The sequence below is a fragment of the Arachis ipaensis genome, chromosome B02 (assembly GCF_000816755.2).
Source record: "Arachis ipaensis cultivar K30076 chromosome B02, Araip1.1, whole genome shotgun sequence".
Classification (NCBI taxonomy): Eukaryota; Viridiplantae; Streptophyta; class Magnoliopsida; order Fabales; family Fabaceae; genus Arachis; species Arachis ipaensis.
The window spans coordinates 1,170,803-1,185,550 of NC_029786.2; the positions used below are offsets into that span (position 1 = coordinate 1,170,803).

Below are 14,748 nucleotides of genomic sequence, written 5' to 3' on the forward strand. Positions count from 1 at the left end.
TACAAAAAATATTTTTGAAACATATCCAAAATCATAAATCAAAAATTTAAATTTAAATGTTAAAGATAAAATTAATTTTTTTATATCTTATTCGATAAAAACTCATCTAATATTTTTTATTTTTTTAATTATTTGTTGGATTTTATCATTACTTATTTGAATATTAACGCTTTTAAAATTATTAAAACGTATGTTTGTAAAAATTGGTTTTTTTTTTCAATTATTATACATCTAAAAGTATTGACTTATATACAAAATATGTTTAAAACACATCTAAAATCATAAATCTAAAATTTAAATTTAAATATAAAAAAAAACTAATTTTTTAATATTTTATTCGATAAAAATGTATCTAATATTTCTTATTTTTTTAACGTTTTTAAAATTATTAAAATAAATAATTAAACTAAGTTTTTTACATCTTATTCAATAAAAGTGTTACGATGGGTAACCGGAGATGGATGGGCTGGATTAGTAGGGTTGGCCCAATCGTCTGAAAGAGGAGGTCCGTCTGACTTGTGTGTGCAAAGGAATGGGGGGTGGTACCTGCAAAAACACTCCAATGCCTAAGTCAGCAAGGGGTTTGAGCAGGTTTATAGAGTATTGAAACTTAGAGATACCTGAGGGGTGTCAGTGTATTTATAGTGGTGATCCAATAACCACCGTTGGAGTGGTTCCACCTTTTAAGGAAGATAACCGTCCCTCTATCTTAGGGAGGTTGAGATATGGCTCTTGGAAGTGGGTTGAGAGATTTTAGGGGCAGTTACTTATTTGAATAAGTGTTATCTGCTAGCTATCCTTCGAGCCCGACTTCTTGGGAGTGATGTGTGTGTAGAGTCCGACCTCTTCGAAGGAGGTCGGTTGTCAGCGAAGGCCAGTCTCTGGATTGGGCCTTTTTAGCTTATTTGGACCTGGGCCCTAATGTTGGGCCAGGGTATGAACAGTGCCCTTACTCGAGTCCGATCTCTTTTGTTAATGAGTGGGATTCGAGTATTTAAGCTCAGTTTTGTAACCGACGTGATTCAAATTTCTCAACAATCGCGTCTAATCAAACGTCGCATCCGTTAGGGGATTCGTATTTACACATCTGTTACATTGGTAACGGCGCATTTCATTAATAGCCGCGTCATTTTACCATTATGCCCTTGACGTGTTTATAAATACTTTCCCTCTCTTTTCTTTGTCTTCTTTCGTCTTCTAAAAATCCCTTACTTGCTCTTTCAAAGAGAGTCATTTTAGCCTTCCTTCTTGGGGCGCTGTAATTGCTGCTGTCTTCGCTTCTCTGTGCTTTTGCCAACAAAGGTTAGATTTTCTTTCTTCTTTTCTTAATGCTTTATTTTGTGCATTTAGAGGAGCTTTGCGTGTTTGCAGTAACTCTGTTGGTAGGTCTAGTGACTCTATTCTTTTTTTAGGGACTGCCTTGGTCTTTTAGAGACCTTGTTTGATTATTTTTCTATTTTTCTCTGTAGGTCTTGTCACCTTTTTCCACTACTTTTTATCCAAAAGATGTCTTCTTCGGTTTCTGAGTGGGTAGATATTACCGTTCTCGGGATGAACCTTTAGTGGACACCAACTATCTCTCTGAACTTCGTGTTCATTATAGGATTTGTTTTTCAGAGGAGGATGAACCTAAGTACGAATTGATTGCCCCGGGTGAAGACCGGGTCTGTTTCGGGAAAGCTGCTGACGCTGACCCTTATTTATTTTTTATGTATGAGAGTCTCTTTACCCGTCTGAGGATTTTTCTACCTTTTTCAGATTTTGAGATAGAGGTTCTGAACCACTACCGAGTTGCTCCTACTTAGCTCCATCCCAATTCTTGGGATTTCTTGAAAATTTACCAGCTTGTTAGTTGAGGATTGGATTTTCCGACCTCTTTGAAGATCTTTTTCTATCTCTTTCATATGACCAAGCCCATCAGTGGAAAAAATAATAAGCAACGGTGAATTTCTTTCTGGGCCATTCAAGGTCGGAAAGTTTTCTCTATCTTTGATGAGTCTTTTCATGATTTTAAAAAATTTTTCTTCAAAATTCAAGTCGTAGAGGGCCACCATCCCTTTTTTCTAGATGCAAATTCTTCTCCTCGCTTTCCTCTTTACTGGTTAGAGGCCTCTCTCGTGAAAAAATATAGTCTGGGTGACTTGGATGAGGTTGAGGAGGCTGATGTGGGGTTCTTACGAGAAGTTTGAGGAAGGCCCCCTAATCTGGATACGAAAAAGTTTCTTCAGGGGTCTCTGAGTTTTGTGCGGACCTAATTAGGTAGCTTTGTTGATTTTGATGATTTCCGACTTCTTTTATTGATCCCAACTTGTAGATTGAACTTTTTGTTTTCTATTTTTCAGAGATGGTAAAGAAAGGATCCAGCGATTCTTACCAAAGGGTCCAGGAGGCCAAAAGGAGGTCTCGGATCCAGGTTGATGCTGCCAGGGCTGCTGGCGTTCTTCCTTCTCCTCCTCCTCCTCCTCCACCACGTGACCTGGGGACCTCTTCTCATCCCATTGTGGTAACTTCTGCCTCTTCTCTTCCTTCTCCCTTTTCCCCAGTCCGACCTGCCTCTAAGCCCGATAAGAAGAAGCGTAAGACTTCAGGGTCTAGCTCTTCTTCTGGGGACCCTGGTTTTGATGGTCCCAAATTCGTTCGGAACCACATCTTTTCCCATACCACAATTAGTATGGATGATGCTTCCGTTCGAAACCATCTCAACATTATGATTCAGGGGAGTGTCAGTGTAGCTAGGTGTGTACCAAACTTCTTGATATTTTGGAAAAGACTCCCCTCAACTCTTTGGGTTCTTCCCAAAAGGTTGAGGAGTTGGAGAGGAGGATTTTTCTCTATCAGAAGAAGGAGAAGAGGCTCAAGGAGGAGGTGGAGGAGCTGAAGGAGGAGAGAGCCCATCTTCAAGAGAGGGAGAAGAAGTTGATGGGCCTGTATGCTATGGCAGAGGGCCTTAAGAAGAAGGCGGAGCAGAATTATGTCAGGCTTTTTGGGGAGAACCTAGACCTGAAGAAGGAGCTAAAGAAAGGTCGGGAGGCTTATCAGGATCTGGAGGATTCTTTAGCGGAGAATTCGGAGGAGGCGTGGAGGATCTTCAAGGAGCAGGTCGGAGTTATTGCTCCTGGCCTGGACCTCTCTCCTCTCGATTCTGATAAGATAGTTGTTTATGGGGTGATCGTTTCTCCTCCCCATCCTAAGATTGACTCCGACCTAAAGACTCGGGGGCAGAGGATAGTAGAGTCTCCTCCTCGTGAGGAACGACAAGATGGTGACCTTCCGAGTTCTTCAGTAGCTCCCCCTCAAGGTCCTGAGGAGGCTGCTCCGTCCTCCCCTGCTGTTGGTCCGACTTTTCCTCCTGCTAGTGATTCCAATCCTTCTTCCACTTAATTTATTTCGGGCTATTTTGAGGCCCATCCTGTGGGCCCCCTTTGTTTTGAACAATTTACGTTTTTTGTTGGTGGTGGCTTGATCTTGACATTTTCTGGCCTTTTACATCCGTAAATAAAAAATGCTTTGCCCCCTTTTTTGGATAAGGGGTTTATGTTTAATTGGCACGTGTGCATGCTTTTATGATCTTTCCTTTGTTAGGCTTCTTATGAAAAACCCTTTTTGATCTTTTTGTTTTTTGAAGGAAGCCTCTTATCTCTGGACAGGCTGTGTTTTGCCTCAGTTGTCTTAGGTTTTCTAAATACTTCAAAGACAACTTCTGCCCTTTACTTTTGATGGCTCTTCCTTTTATCTCTTTTTGGGTATTCCTTACTCATTCAAATTTTCTTATTCGAATTTGTTTATAACTTAGGTTATTTTCGCGATACATTTTAATCTTTCTCGGTTCTTCCGACTTGGTAGTCGCAATGTTTCCGAGTTGTATGATGCGCTTTTATAACTTCTTGTACCTCGTCGTTTTATCCTGCCGACCTCATTGGTCGGGCATGTGATTTTTATGTTTTGTCGAGCTTAAGTCAGCGCGTTTCATAGGAAAGTGATAATAACTTAATGGAATTTACAAAGAGATGTAAAAAAAAATATCTTTATTTATTTGCTAAGGTACCTTTTGTTACTAAGGGGTTGAGAATTATTCCCCCTTAGTCTCTACTTTGATTCCTCGTTAAAACCCCCTTCATGAAAACCCCCTTTTTGGGAAAAAATCATGAAGTCGGGAAAAAGAGTACATCAGGGAGTGGAGTTTGCTTTCAACTATAGTACCTTTTCATATTACAAGCATGCCATGACCTAGGTAGCTCGGTGCCGTTCAAGTCGGTCACCTTGTAGTAGCCTTTTCCTAAGACCTCACTAATTTTGTATGGCCCTTTCCAGTTAGCAGCAAGCTTTCCATCTCCAGACTTGTTGACGCCAATGTCATTTCTGATCAAGACTAAGTCATCTGGAGTGAAGTTTCTTTGAATGACTTTCTTGTTGTATCTGTTCGTCATCCTTTGTTTCAATGCTGCTTCTCTTATTTGGGCTTGTTCTCTAACTTCTGAAAGTAGTTTGAGCTCTTCTTTGTGCGCTTGTACGTTACCGACCTCATCGTAGAAGCTCGCCCTTGGACTTTGCTCGTTGATTTCAACTGGTATCATGGCTTCTATGCCATAAGCAAGTCGGAAGGGTGTTTCCCCTGTGGCAGATTGAGGTGTAGTTCGATACGCCCATAACACTTGAGGGACTTCCTTAGCCCAGGCTCCTTTTACATCTTGCAACCCTTTCTTCAACCCTGCCAGTATGACCTTGTTGACCGTCTCAGCTTGCCCATTTACTTGTGGGTGCTCTACCGAGGTGAACTGATGCTTGATCTTCAGACTAGCTACCAGGTTTTTAAAGGTAGAGTCAGTGAACTGAGTTCCATTATCAGTGGTGATGGAGTGGAAAATCCCATACCTTGTGATAATTTTCAGGAACTATTGAGTATTGATCTCTAATTAGAAATTTCGCTATCCATTCAAATGATAAGGCCTATTCACCACAAAACCACTCCTGCATTACCAATACTCCATTCCCACACACTTGAACTTCCATTAGAAAATGAAGAATTAATTGCATGAAATTGAAAATCTATCCTCAAAGCGAAGAAAAATGGAGGGCTTTAATGTTAGTTAATTAGTGAATTGCACGTTACGTTTTGAAAGGAGAGACGCGAGCAATACACGGAGAAGATCCCGAAAGGGATATGATGAAGCTTTAGTGCAACAGAAGTTCAGCGCAATGGAGGTTCGGTGCGACGGTGGTGCAAGGCTGAGAGGCACCGCTGATGGAGCATTTGGAAGGGATGAGTATGGAGACGTAGAAGTATCGTGATTGAAATGAGGAGCTCGTGGTGGCAACTCTTATTTCAATATTTTTCGACGAAAACTTTTAAATTACAGATAGATTTTCTGTTTATAATAATTTAATAATACACAGTGTTTTGACTATTTAAATACAGATGAATTTTCTGTTGGTAATTATTTTTCATGAAAAAAAGACTAATTTTTCTGGCAGAATTATCGACAGATTCTCTTTTCCATCTGTACTTTATATGCTAATTTATTTTTCTTTATTTCCAACGAAAATTTTTTTTGCAAAATCTATTTATATTTCTTTGGGATAAAATTTTTTAGAAATATCCATCTATAATAAGTAATTTTTTAGTAGTGTAATTATTTTAACTAGTGGCTAGTTCCTATTCGGCCGTTTTTTATTGTATCACACACTATTATTTTTTCTTACTGTTATTCTCTATATACATGTCTGTCATTGTCTCACCGCAATTATTATATTGCCTTATTCTCCTTTCACATTTTCTTTTTCTCCTCCCACCTTCTCTTTAATTATCACCAAGTACCATTATCACAATTTTATATCTTTGTCTATCACTTTGATCTATAATCATTTGTTTTGTTTACTTTTATCAAGGGTGTTCATATGGGCCGGGTAAAATCGGGTTTGATGTGACCCAGATCTGGCCCGAAATATATACCAGGCCTATTTGTTAGACCCGAACCCGACCTTAAACCCGATGAAACCTACACACTTTCGAGCCACGATTATACCATGAAAAAACCGGGCCGTTAACATTACCTTCTTATAAGCTAGCATGTGAAAATATCCAAATTTCCAAGACTCCAACCATTATTTGACATGGTAAAATTCACTTATAAAAACATAACAAGAACCAACATTTTCCTAAAATTAAAGCATAACCACAATTAATACTAATATTGTCTAATAACACCAAATATTATGCATTAGTCTAAAGTCTTATGCATTTTAAATATAAAACATTAACTTATAGTCTTATAATGACTAATAACATAAAATATTAAGGTTTACAATACTTAAATTCCACGTAAGAATAGCCATCATCCATCATTAATAACACAAAATATTAATTATGTATGATGACCGGGTCATCGGGCGAATTCGGGTGACCCAAGCTATGGTTCGGACCCGATCCGAAATAATGACCGGGTCTATTTTTGAGACCCTTACCTAACCCTAGACTAGGTAAAATTATATTTTGAAATAATGTGATCGTACTATAAGGATGATATTAGTTTTCATAACTAATACAAATTTTTTTATTATTTTATTTATTATTTAATATTATTCATAAAAAATAATTACTTAAAGTAAAATACTATATAAAAAGAGATAAAAAAAACTTTTAAATTTATCCATAATATCATTTTCCAAAAAATACATGTATACATATAATGAATTCTCTATTTATGTTCGTTAAAAGTTGAGATTGAATTACAAGTCAAAATACAGTATTATAGAAGTACTAAACCATATAAACTAAGACTAATTTTTTTTTCTTATCTCCATCCTTTCTAGATTCCACAAATGATAAAATAATTTATTTTAAAATTTTACTAAGCATACCTTTTTCTTCTTAAAAAATTACTTTATTTTTTATTATTTATGTAAATCATATGATTACAAAAAATATATACTCCATCTTTTCTCAATTTTTCTTGACAATGACATAGATAAGCATCTTTTATATTATCTGACATTATTCACAAATTGTTAAAAGATTATAATCATTTTTTTATAATTATCAAAATGAAATTTTTATTGATAATTTATAATTGACTTTTTTGGCATGCTTAAATAGGAGTGATTTCCCTTCTTGTAATTTTTTGGAAACAAAAAAAATTAAATAAGAGTATTTTAAAATAATTTAATAAATGGGAGAAAGATACATAGAGATAAAAAAATTAATAAAAGTAAATAAAGATATGAGAGAATAGAATGAAATAAGCAAGAGGATGATGTGGATGAAAAATACAAAATTACTCTAATAACATTATTATAAGATGAAAGAAATTGGTAAAAAAAATTTAAGTTGAATAACGGACGTTAAGCGAGAAAATTAACTAGAAAGGATATAATATTAGAAAAAAATTTTGGACACTAAACCTATCGTTACTATATATTGTTATAGATATTACCAATAGTTTTACCTACGACTCAAACCGTTGGTAAAATAGTATCGACTTTTTTCAATAGATGATTTGTAATTAAAATTTTATAATTTAAAAACTTTTAGTCTGATCTTTATATGATATTTTGTAAATAGATTATTGTGATAACAAAAGCATTAAAATTAAAAATACTCACACTTGAAAGTTAAATTTGTAAAACTGAGAGTTATTTCATTTCCAAAATATTTTTTTAACTCTTTAACATTTATGACCGACAAAGACATAATTACAATGCGTATATTAAGTGATATGTTGGGTCGTTATAATGCGTTCCCACATAGGAGGACACCTCTATAAATAATAATAATATCACCAAACCTAAGGATAAAAGAGAACCGTACTAGTCCTGTATACTCTATACTCTCTACTGCAATTTCCACAAGTAAATAACCCATCATATCACTCAACCTTCAACTTTCAACCTTCACTTATTTCTCTTCTCTTCTAATTTCTAACACAAATTAAACCTCATTTCACACTTCATTGTTCCACATGGACGAAGCACTGAGGCGCCTCAACGGCATGCCACCCCTTTCCGAACCACCTCCCAACAACCCCAGAACCAAGCAGACCTTGCGAGACACCAGCACTGCCCCCACTGCCGGACCCATGAGGTACCGCGGCGTCAGGCGGAGGCCATGGGGCCGTTATGCCGCCGAGATAAGGGACCCTCAGTCCAAGGAGCGCCGTTGGCTGGGGACCTTCGACACTGCGGAGGAAGCCGCCTGCGCCTACGACTGCGCTGCCAGAGCCATGCGTGGCCATAAGGCAACCACCAACTTCGCGTACCATACTTTACCTTCTTACCCTTCTTCTATCACCATCACCAACAACCATAACAATCTCCTCAACTGCCATAACCACCTCTTCACTCATAACCAGTTCAGCTTCCCTTATCATCATAACCAACTCTTCAACGGCCATAACCGCCACTTCGGAGTTTGGTCTGAACCTTTCTCTGCTTCAACCTTCCAGGAACAGCGAAACCTTGACTCCATCAACATGCTTCTCCACCGAGACTTGATAGCCTCTTCTTCCTCCGACAATTTATCCTACAACATGGGCAGTTTTGTCAATTCACATCCTGGCAATGTTCCTAATAACTACTCCGCACCTTGTTCTGACACAAGCAATCTCGGTTGTGGCGGTGGAAGCAAGATCGATAATACAAACAATAATGAAGCTGATGGTGGCGGCGAAGGTTCAGGGTCATCAGGGTTGTTGGAAGAAATAGTTAAGGGTTTCTTGAAGAAAAAGCCAAAGCTCAACAAATGTGAGAGATTGTTAGGTACCAGGACCACTGCTTCAGACGGTTCTTGCCACTCATCATTTTCTCCTCCTCCTCCGGTTGTCTTCGGCGAGTCAAAGATAGACGAGGGTTTCGGCGTTCATTTGGATCAACAGGGTTTCCAATACATGCAGCAGCTTGGTGGTGGTTTCGATAATGGTTTTAGCAATATGGTTATGCTGCCTAACATCCCTCTTCAAGAGAATAACAACCAAATCATGACGACCATGATGATGAATAATGATAATAATCAGCAGAACTAGAGTGCTCTATCGTAGAAAACCTTTTTCTGGATGGAAACTCACGTGCAGTCGACTTCACGTGAAGTTAATATTTGAGAGCGTTAGATGATTTGACTAATTTGACTAAATTTTAATCTAATGCTCTCACCTATCAACTTCACGTGAAGTCGACTGCACCTGAGTTTTCACCTTCTGAAATTACTTTGATTTATGGTGTGCTTGCATTGTGCATCAATTTGGTTATATATGTATTTGTGTTTCGCTAGGATTGACCCTTATTATATCTTGGTTTCGTTTCTCTTTTGCTGCTTTTTTAGGGTTTCAAACTCTTCACTATGTAATGGATCTGCTGCTGGTGCCTCCTTGATTTGTGAAATCCGTCTGTCATGTCATCATATAGCAATAAATTTTCTTCTTCCAATACTAAGATTTTTAATTGTTTGTCGCAGATTTTTATGGAGGTTTTTGAAAACCTCCGATCCGCATCATATTTTATCAGTGCAAATTATAAATCCTTTGCTGATTAATGTATAATCAAAACTCCTAAACCAATCACCAAACAAACATTCATAATCTTAAACTACTTTGCAGTTTTCACAAATCCAAACAAACATTCAGATTTCTGTCACGGTCTAAAATAGTCATGACCGATGCTTAAAAAACAAAATACTCGCCTGCTAAACTTAACAGATTCAAATATAAACATTTGTCAAAGTAATTTTTAAGAAATAATAATTTATATAAGTAAATGAATCAATAAAAAAATTTTCAGTACAAAAATCAAATTAAATAATCCATATTTGAGTGATTTTATCTCTAAAAATACTCCTTTTTACTTCTATGTCCAAATAGAATAACATTCATCCTATGGTCCACATATTAGGTTAGTAATGCTCTTACTAACTAAGATCTGAATTAGATGCATTTAAGTTAACCTCATAATCGTTGTTAACTATAATTTTTTAATATAAATCTCCCAAAATAATTCAAAACATATTTTAAATACAATAATTTTTTTTTAGATCTTTCAAATATAAGAAATATCTCATCTAAATCTTTTTCGATCATACTTTTTCAATATAAAAAATTTCAAATATATTTTTTAATTTTAAAGTAAGTCAATACCAACAAATACTTCAACACTTTAAAAATACATAAAATTTCTATAATACAAAATTTTATCAAACACACATATAGACTCATAAAATTTCTAAAGTATGAGCTTCACAAAGATAATTATTCAACTATAATAACTCAATTATTCTAATCAAATTAAGATTTTTTAATAATAGTTTTATAAATATAATAAAAATCTCATAATAGTATAAACAAAAAAAATTAACAATTATAAATGACTACTCACAATTTAGTCCCAATAAACCGAAGAAACTAAATCCGAAATACTAAAATTAAAGGATGAGGATAATTGAAGTAGAATGGAACGAAAAACACAGAATTTGGGACTGGAACAGTAACAATAACTTCAATTCTCACTAAAAAAAAAAGTCTATCATCAATAATAACTAAAAGAAAGTCTATGGTCAAAAATAGTAAAAAACTAAATTTTGAAGTACTTGCAATTGATAATAACTACTTTTTTTTGTCTAAATTTTCAATCATGAATTAGCTTTCAACATCATCCAAGCACGTAGTAATACAAGAATTTTACGAAATTAGTATGAGACTATATTTTTTGTAAAAATAAAATACTAAAAAAAGAACTTATCTTCATATATAGTTAACTGAATTTAAAACTCATAAACTAAAGGCAAATTCAAATATATATATTCTTAGTAACAAAGACTAATACAGGTAAAAATTAATAAATTTGAATATCAAATTCGTGGTCATGAATCTTCATATTCATTTTAGTGTGTATTTCTATTCACACATAACAGATATTTTTAATCACATCCATAATAATGCTATCGTCTTTGTGTATGTTTTGTTATTTTTTTTCCCTCTCCGGTAAAAAGATTCACCATTAAGAATGGTACTAAGAGATGCTTAGCAATTTAAAAGCTATATTTTTAAGAAAATACCTTTTACTAATATGAAATAATAATTATAATAGTCGTAATTTTATTATTGAATTTAAATATCAGTGGTGGTTATCAATGGCTAAGAGAAGGGATTGAATTTTGACCTCCTTTTATTTTATTTAAAATCTTAAGTTCAGTTGAGGTACAATTAGCAGAGACAGGAGAGACTGTGAATTTGTCTCCTGACGCGTTAGGAGCCAAAATGAGTATCATGTAAGGAGTGCAATATACAAGCTTTTGCTGAATAGTAGAATCAGAAAATACTTCAGTTTTATCTCTTTTAATGATAAAAAAGTGAAAGGGCATTCTAAGGTAACTCGTTTTTTGTTTTAAAAAAAATTGAACAAAAAAATCAACTTCTAGGCCGTCATAGGCTATTTAAAGCGGGCTCAATGGATAATGGAGATGGAATAGCTGTCGGTTGGTTAGGACATCCTATCTTCAATTTCGACAACAATGAAATTTATAGGAAGAGGAAAATTCTTCGTAGAACCAGAAATAGAGAAGAGAAAGAATAATTACACACAAATGTATCCTAGTTCAGCTACTCAGTGCAATGTAGCTTACATCCAGTCTCTATCACAATAATAACGGAATTTCACTATCTTTCAACAAAATTACATTCACCAATTCTCCCTAGGATTCTAATCAATCCTATCTAGGACAAATCTAGTTTCTAACCCAAACAAGACTTGACTAGAAACTCACCCTATCTTTTCAACAGCAAAGTGCTAACCCAACTTGCAAGAGAATCCCTTAGGATCATGATAACAAAATAGAAAAATTCACAAAGAATTTCTGAAATAACTATAGCTTTTTCTCCAAGTTAACTCTCTGCCTTTTTTCACTCAATGACTTTTTCTTACAAACCTCAATATTTTGTCTTTTACCATTGAAACACAAAAGGACTAGACTGAAATAATAGAATATTCAACAAGAACCATGAAAGAGAAGAATGGTTGTAAGAACCGGAGTTTTCACGTAAAACCGTTTTAATAAAATAATTTTAGTGCCTGGAATAAATTCAAAATCTAGAAGTTTTAATTTGAAAATATAAAGGTGAAATTTGGTTTCAATGAATTTTTCTGATTCTCCCATAATATATGCAAGGGAGCCATGTAAATCTAAAGTGATCCCAGTCTTCCAAATGATAATGGCAAAGTTGATCTAGTGAGGAATGATCTACGAGCAAATATTATAGATATGGCTCCAAATATGTTTTCCAAACAACGTTGTGAGGAAGACGAGGAAAGCGAATATGAGTACATGGAGGACTCTGATTCTGAAACATCTTGACATAATTTCATGTAATGTTGTTTTGGTAGAATTCTGAACGTCTCACTTTTCTTAGTTATTTTGCTTATTTAATTACTTGCTTACGTTGATTATTTTCATTTAATTATTAATAAAATAATATTGGCCATAATGTACAGTAGACATTAACAATCACGCTTTAAAAGTGTAGTTCCATCTCACGATATTGACACGTTTTAAAAGTGTAGCCGTATCTCTTGCTATTGGTATGCTTTAAAAGAGTGACTATGATGTACAGTAGGCATCAACAGCCATGCTTTAAAAACATAGTTGCATCTCACGATATTGGCACGCTTTAAAAGTATAGCCATATGTCTCGCTATTGGCACGCTTTAAAAGCATAGCCATATTTGGCACATATGGTCACGCTTTTAAAACGTGGCAATCTTTAAAAGTGTGACAAAAAATAAAGTATGATGATAGGTTACCAAAAGCTTGGCGATAAATCAACTGACACCTTTGCAAATGTGACCCTTTCAAAAGCATACCAGTAGTTCAAAAACCATGGCGAAAAGCTATCGTTACGCATTTTCCAACTTTTCGCCACGCTTTAAAAACGAGTAAAAAACTTATTTTCTTGTAGTGTAGGAGCTTTCCTTGTCTCCTGTGTATGTGTGCAATTACCACTTCTAGGTCTAATACTGGCTAGTTTGGACAAAGTGACCGCCATGCCATTGTCTTTTCTTGAATTGGTCAAGTGCCTTTTCACACTATTCTGTTTACTTGAAGGATGCCCCCCTTTTTTCATGTTCTAAAAGAATGGTGCTGCTTTGATAGTAGAGACTGCCAAGAAATGCAACAGTGCCGCCATCCGTCTCCTGGCCTGAGCCATTGAACTTCTTTGACATTTGTAGTGCTCTTCATTAATAATATTTCTTAACACTATTCTCTGGGTTGACTTCTATCCCATAGCTAGTTAACATAAAACCCAAGAACTTTTCAGCCTCAACTACAAATATATATTTTGTCAGGTTCAAATTAAATATCGAAGGCGTTGTTAACTAGCTCACCATTGCTAGGTAGTGGATATGGGTCCTTAGGACAAGCTCTATTCCCGTTTGTAGTATCCACTTGACATTACTTTTTAGGACCATGACTAAATTGTTGAGCCATGTTGACTATTTTGCTTCCTTAATGAATCCTACCTCCAGTAGGCTTTTCACTTGCTTTTTAACTTCTTCAACTTTTTCTGTGCTTAACTTTCTAAACTGTTGAGATACCGACTTGCTTCCAAAAATAATAGATAAACTGTGCCTAGCAAAATTGGGATCAATTCCTAACATATCAGTTGCATTCCAAGTGAATAGATCTACTTTTCGCTGAAAAAAACCGTATGCCATTCTTTAAACTTTGCTGGAAGGTGCTTTGCCACCATTGCGGTTTGATTTTCATTATGCCCTATTTGTATTTTTCTAGTTCACCTTTAGGCTTTGGACGCTCAAACTACTTGCAATTTGACAATGGTCTAATTTGACTAGTGCATTCGTACTGCAAAATTAGGTCTTGGGTTCTTTGTAGGGTGGCTATTTAACTCCTTGATATTTCTTACTTTGTCTGAGTTTGTAATGCATGTTATCATTAGAAGTGAGGTTACTATGACTACACATACCTTAGATAGGTCTTGGAAAGTGGATATGCACTTAGGGGGAAGAGTGTTGAACTAAGTTCAGGTGGATTTTTTTAATACAACAAAGAAGGCCTTGCACAAGAATACATCAGATGATCTTTCTAACACTACAAATTTTTTAGAGGCATTTAGGCAATGCTGGGATCTGAAAAGGGGTGAGACTCTCTTCCATTCTCATGATAGGATTCACATCATGTTGCCTTGGATAGATGCTATATGGTATCAATCTTTTAAAAACTGACAATCCCAGTGTGTCTGTGTCACTCGTCTAAGGAGAGTATCAATGGTTATCATCCTTGGTATGATCATGGGAGTGTTTGGTGCTCTTTTTCTCCTTTTTTGGTAGGATCTCTCTCTCTTTTCTCCATTTCTGCTAGGATGTGCTTGTTTTCTGGTGTTTTCTTCCATTTTTTGAGCTGCTTTTGACTCAATCATGACTTTTGTACTACTGCTTTTCCATCACCACCCTGAATGCTTCTTCTAATTCGCACATCCTTTCGAACTGATCTATTATTTCTTTAACGATCATGTCTTCTATTGGGTTGGGGCTTTCATCCGCTTTTTCTTATAGCTCAGGCATCGACTTCACCTGATTGAGCACCATTACTCTTAATGGTTTGGTTGGCGCAAAGGCCAAGGTCCCTAAGATTTTTGTTTAGTGGTGGTTTCCACGATGATGCCACTGTTTAGATAGAGTTACCTCTAACAAGATTTTGGGGGAATAAGGATAGGAAGCTCTAATTAGTTGTTGCCTCCGAGCTGAATGGAGAAG

At 35.7% G+C, this 14,748-nt stretch overlaps 1 protein-coding gene across 1 annotated transcript; it reads left to right on the plus strand.

Annotated features, from left to right (window-relative positions):
* On the plus strand, window positions 7,956-9,014 carry LOC107626550 (ethylene-responsive transcription factor ESR2-like). The gene has a single exon (XM_016329452.1). The coding sequence runs from the start codon at window positions 7,956-7,958 to the stop codon at window positions 9,012-9,014; it is 1,059 nt and encodes a 352-aa protein (XP_016184938.1).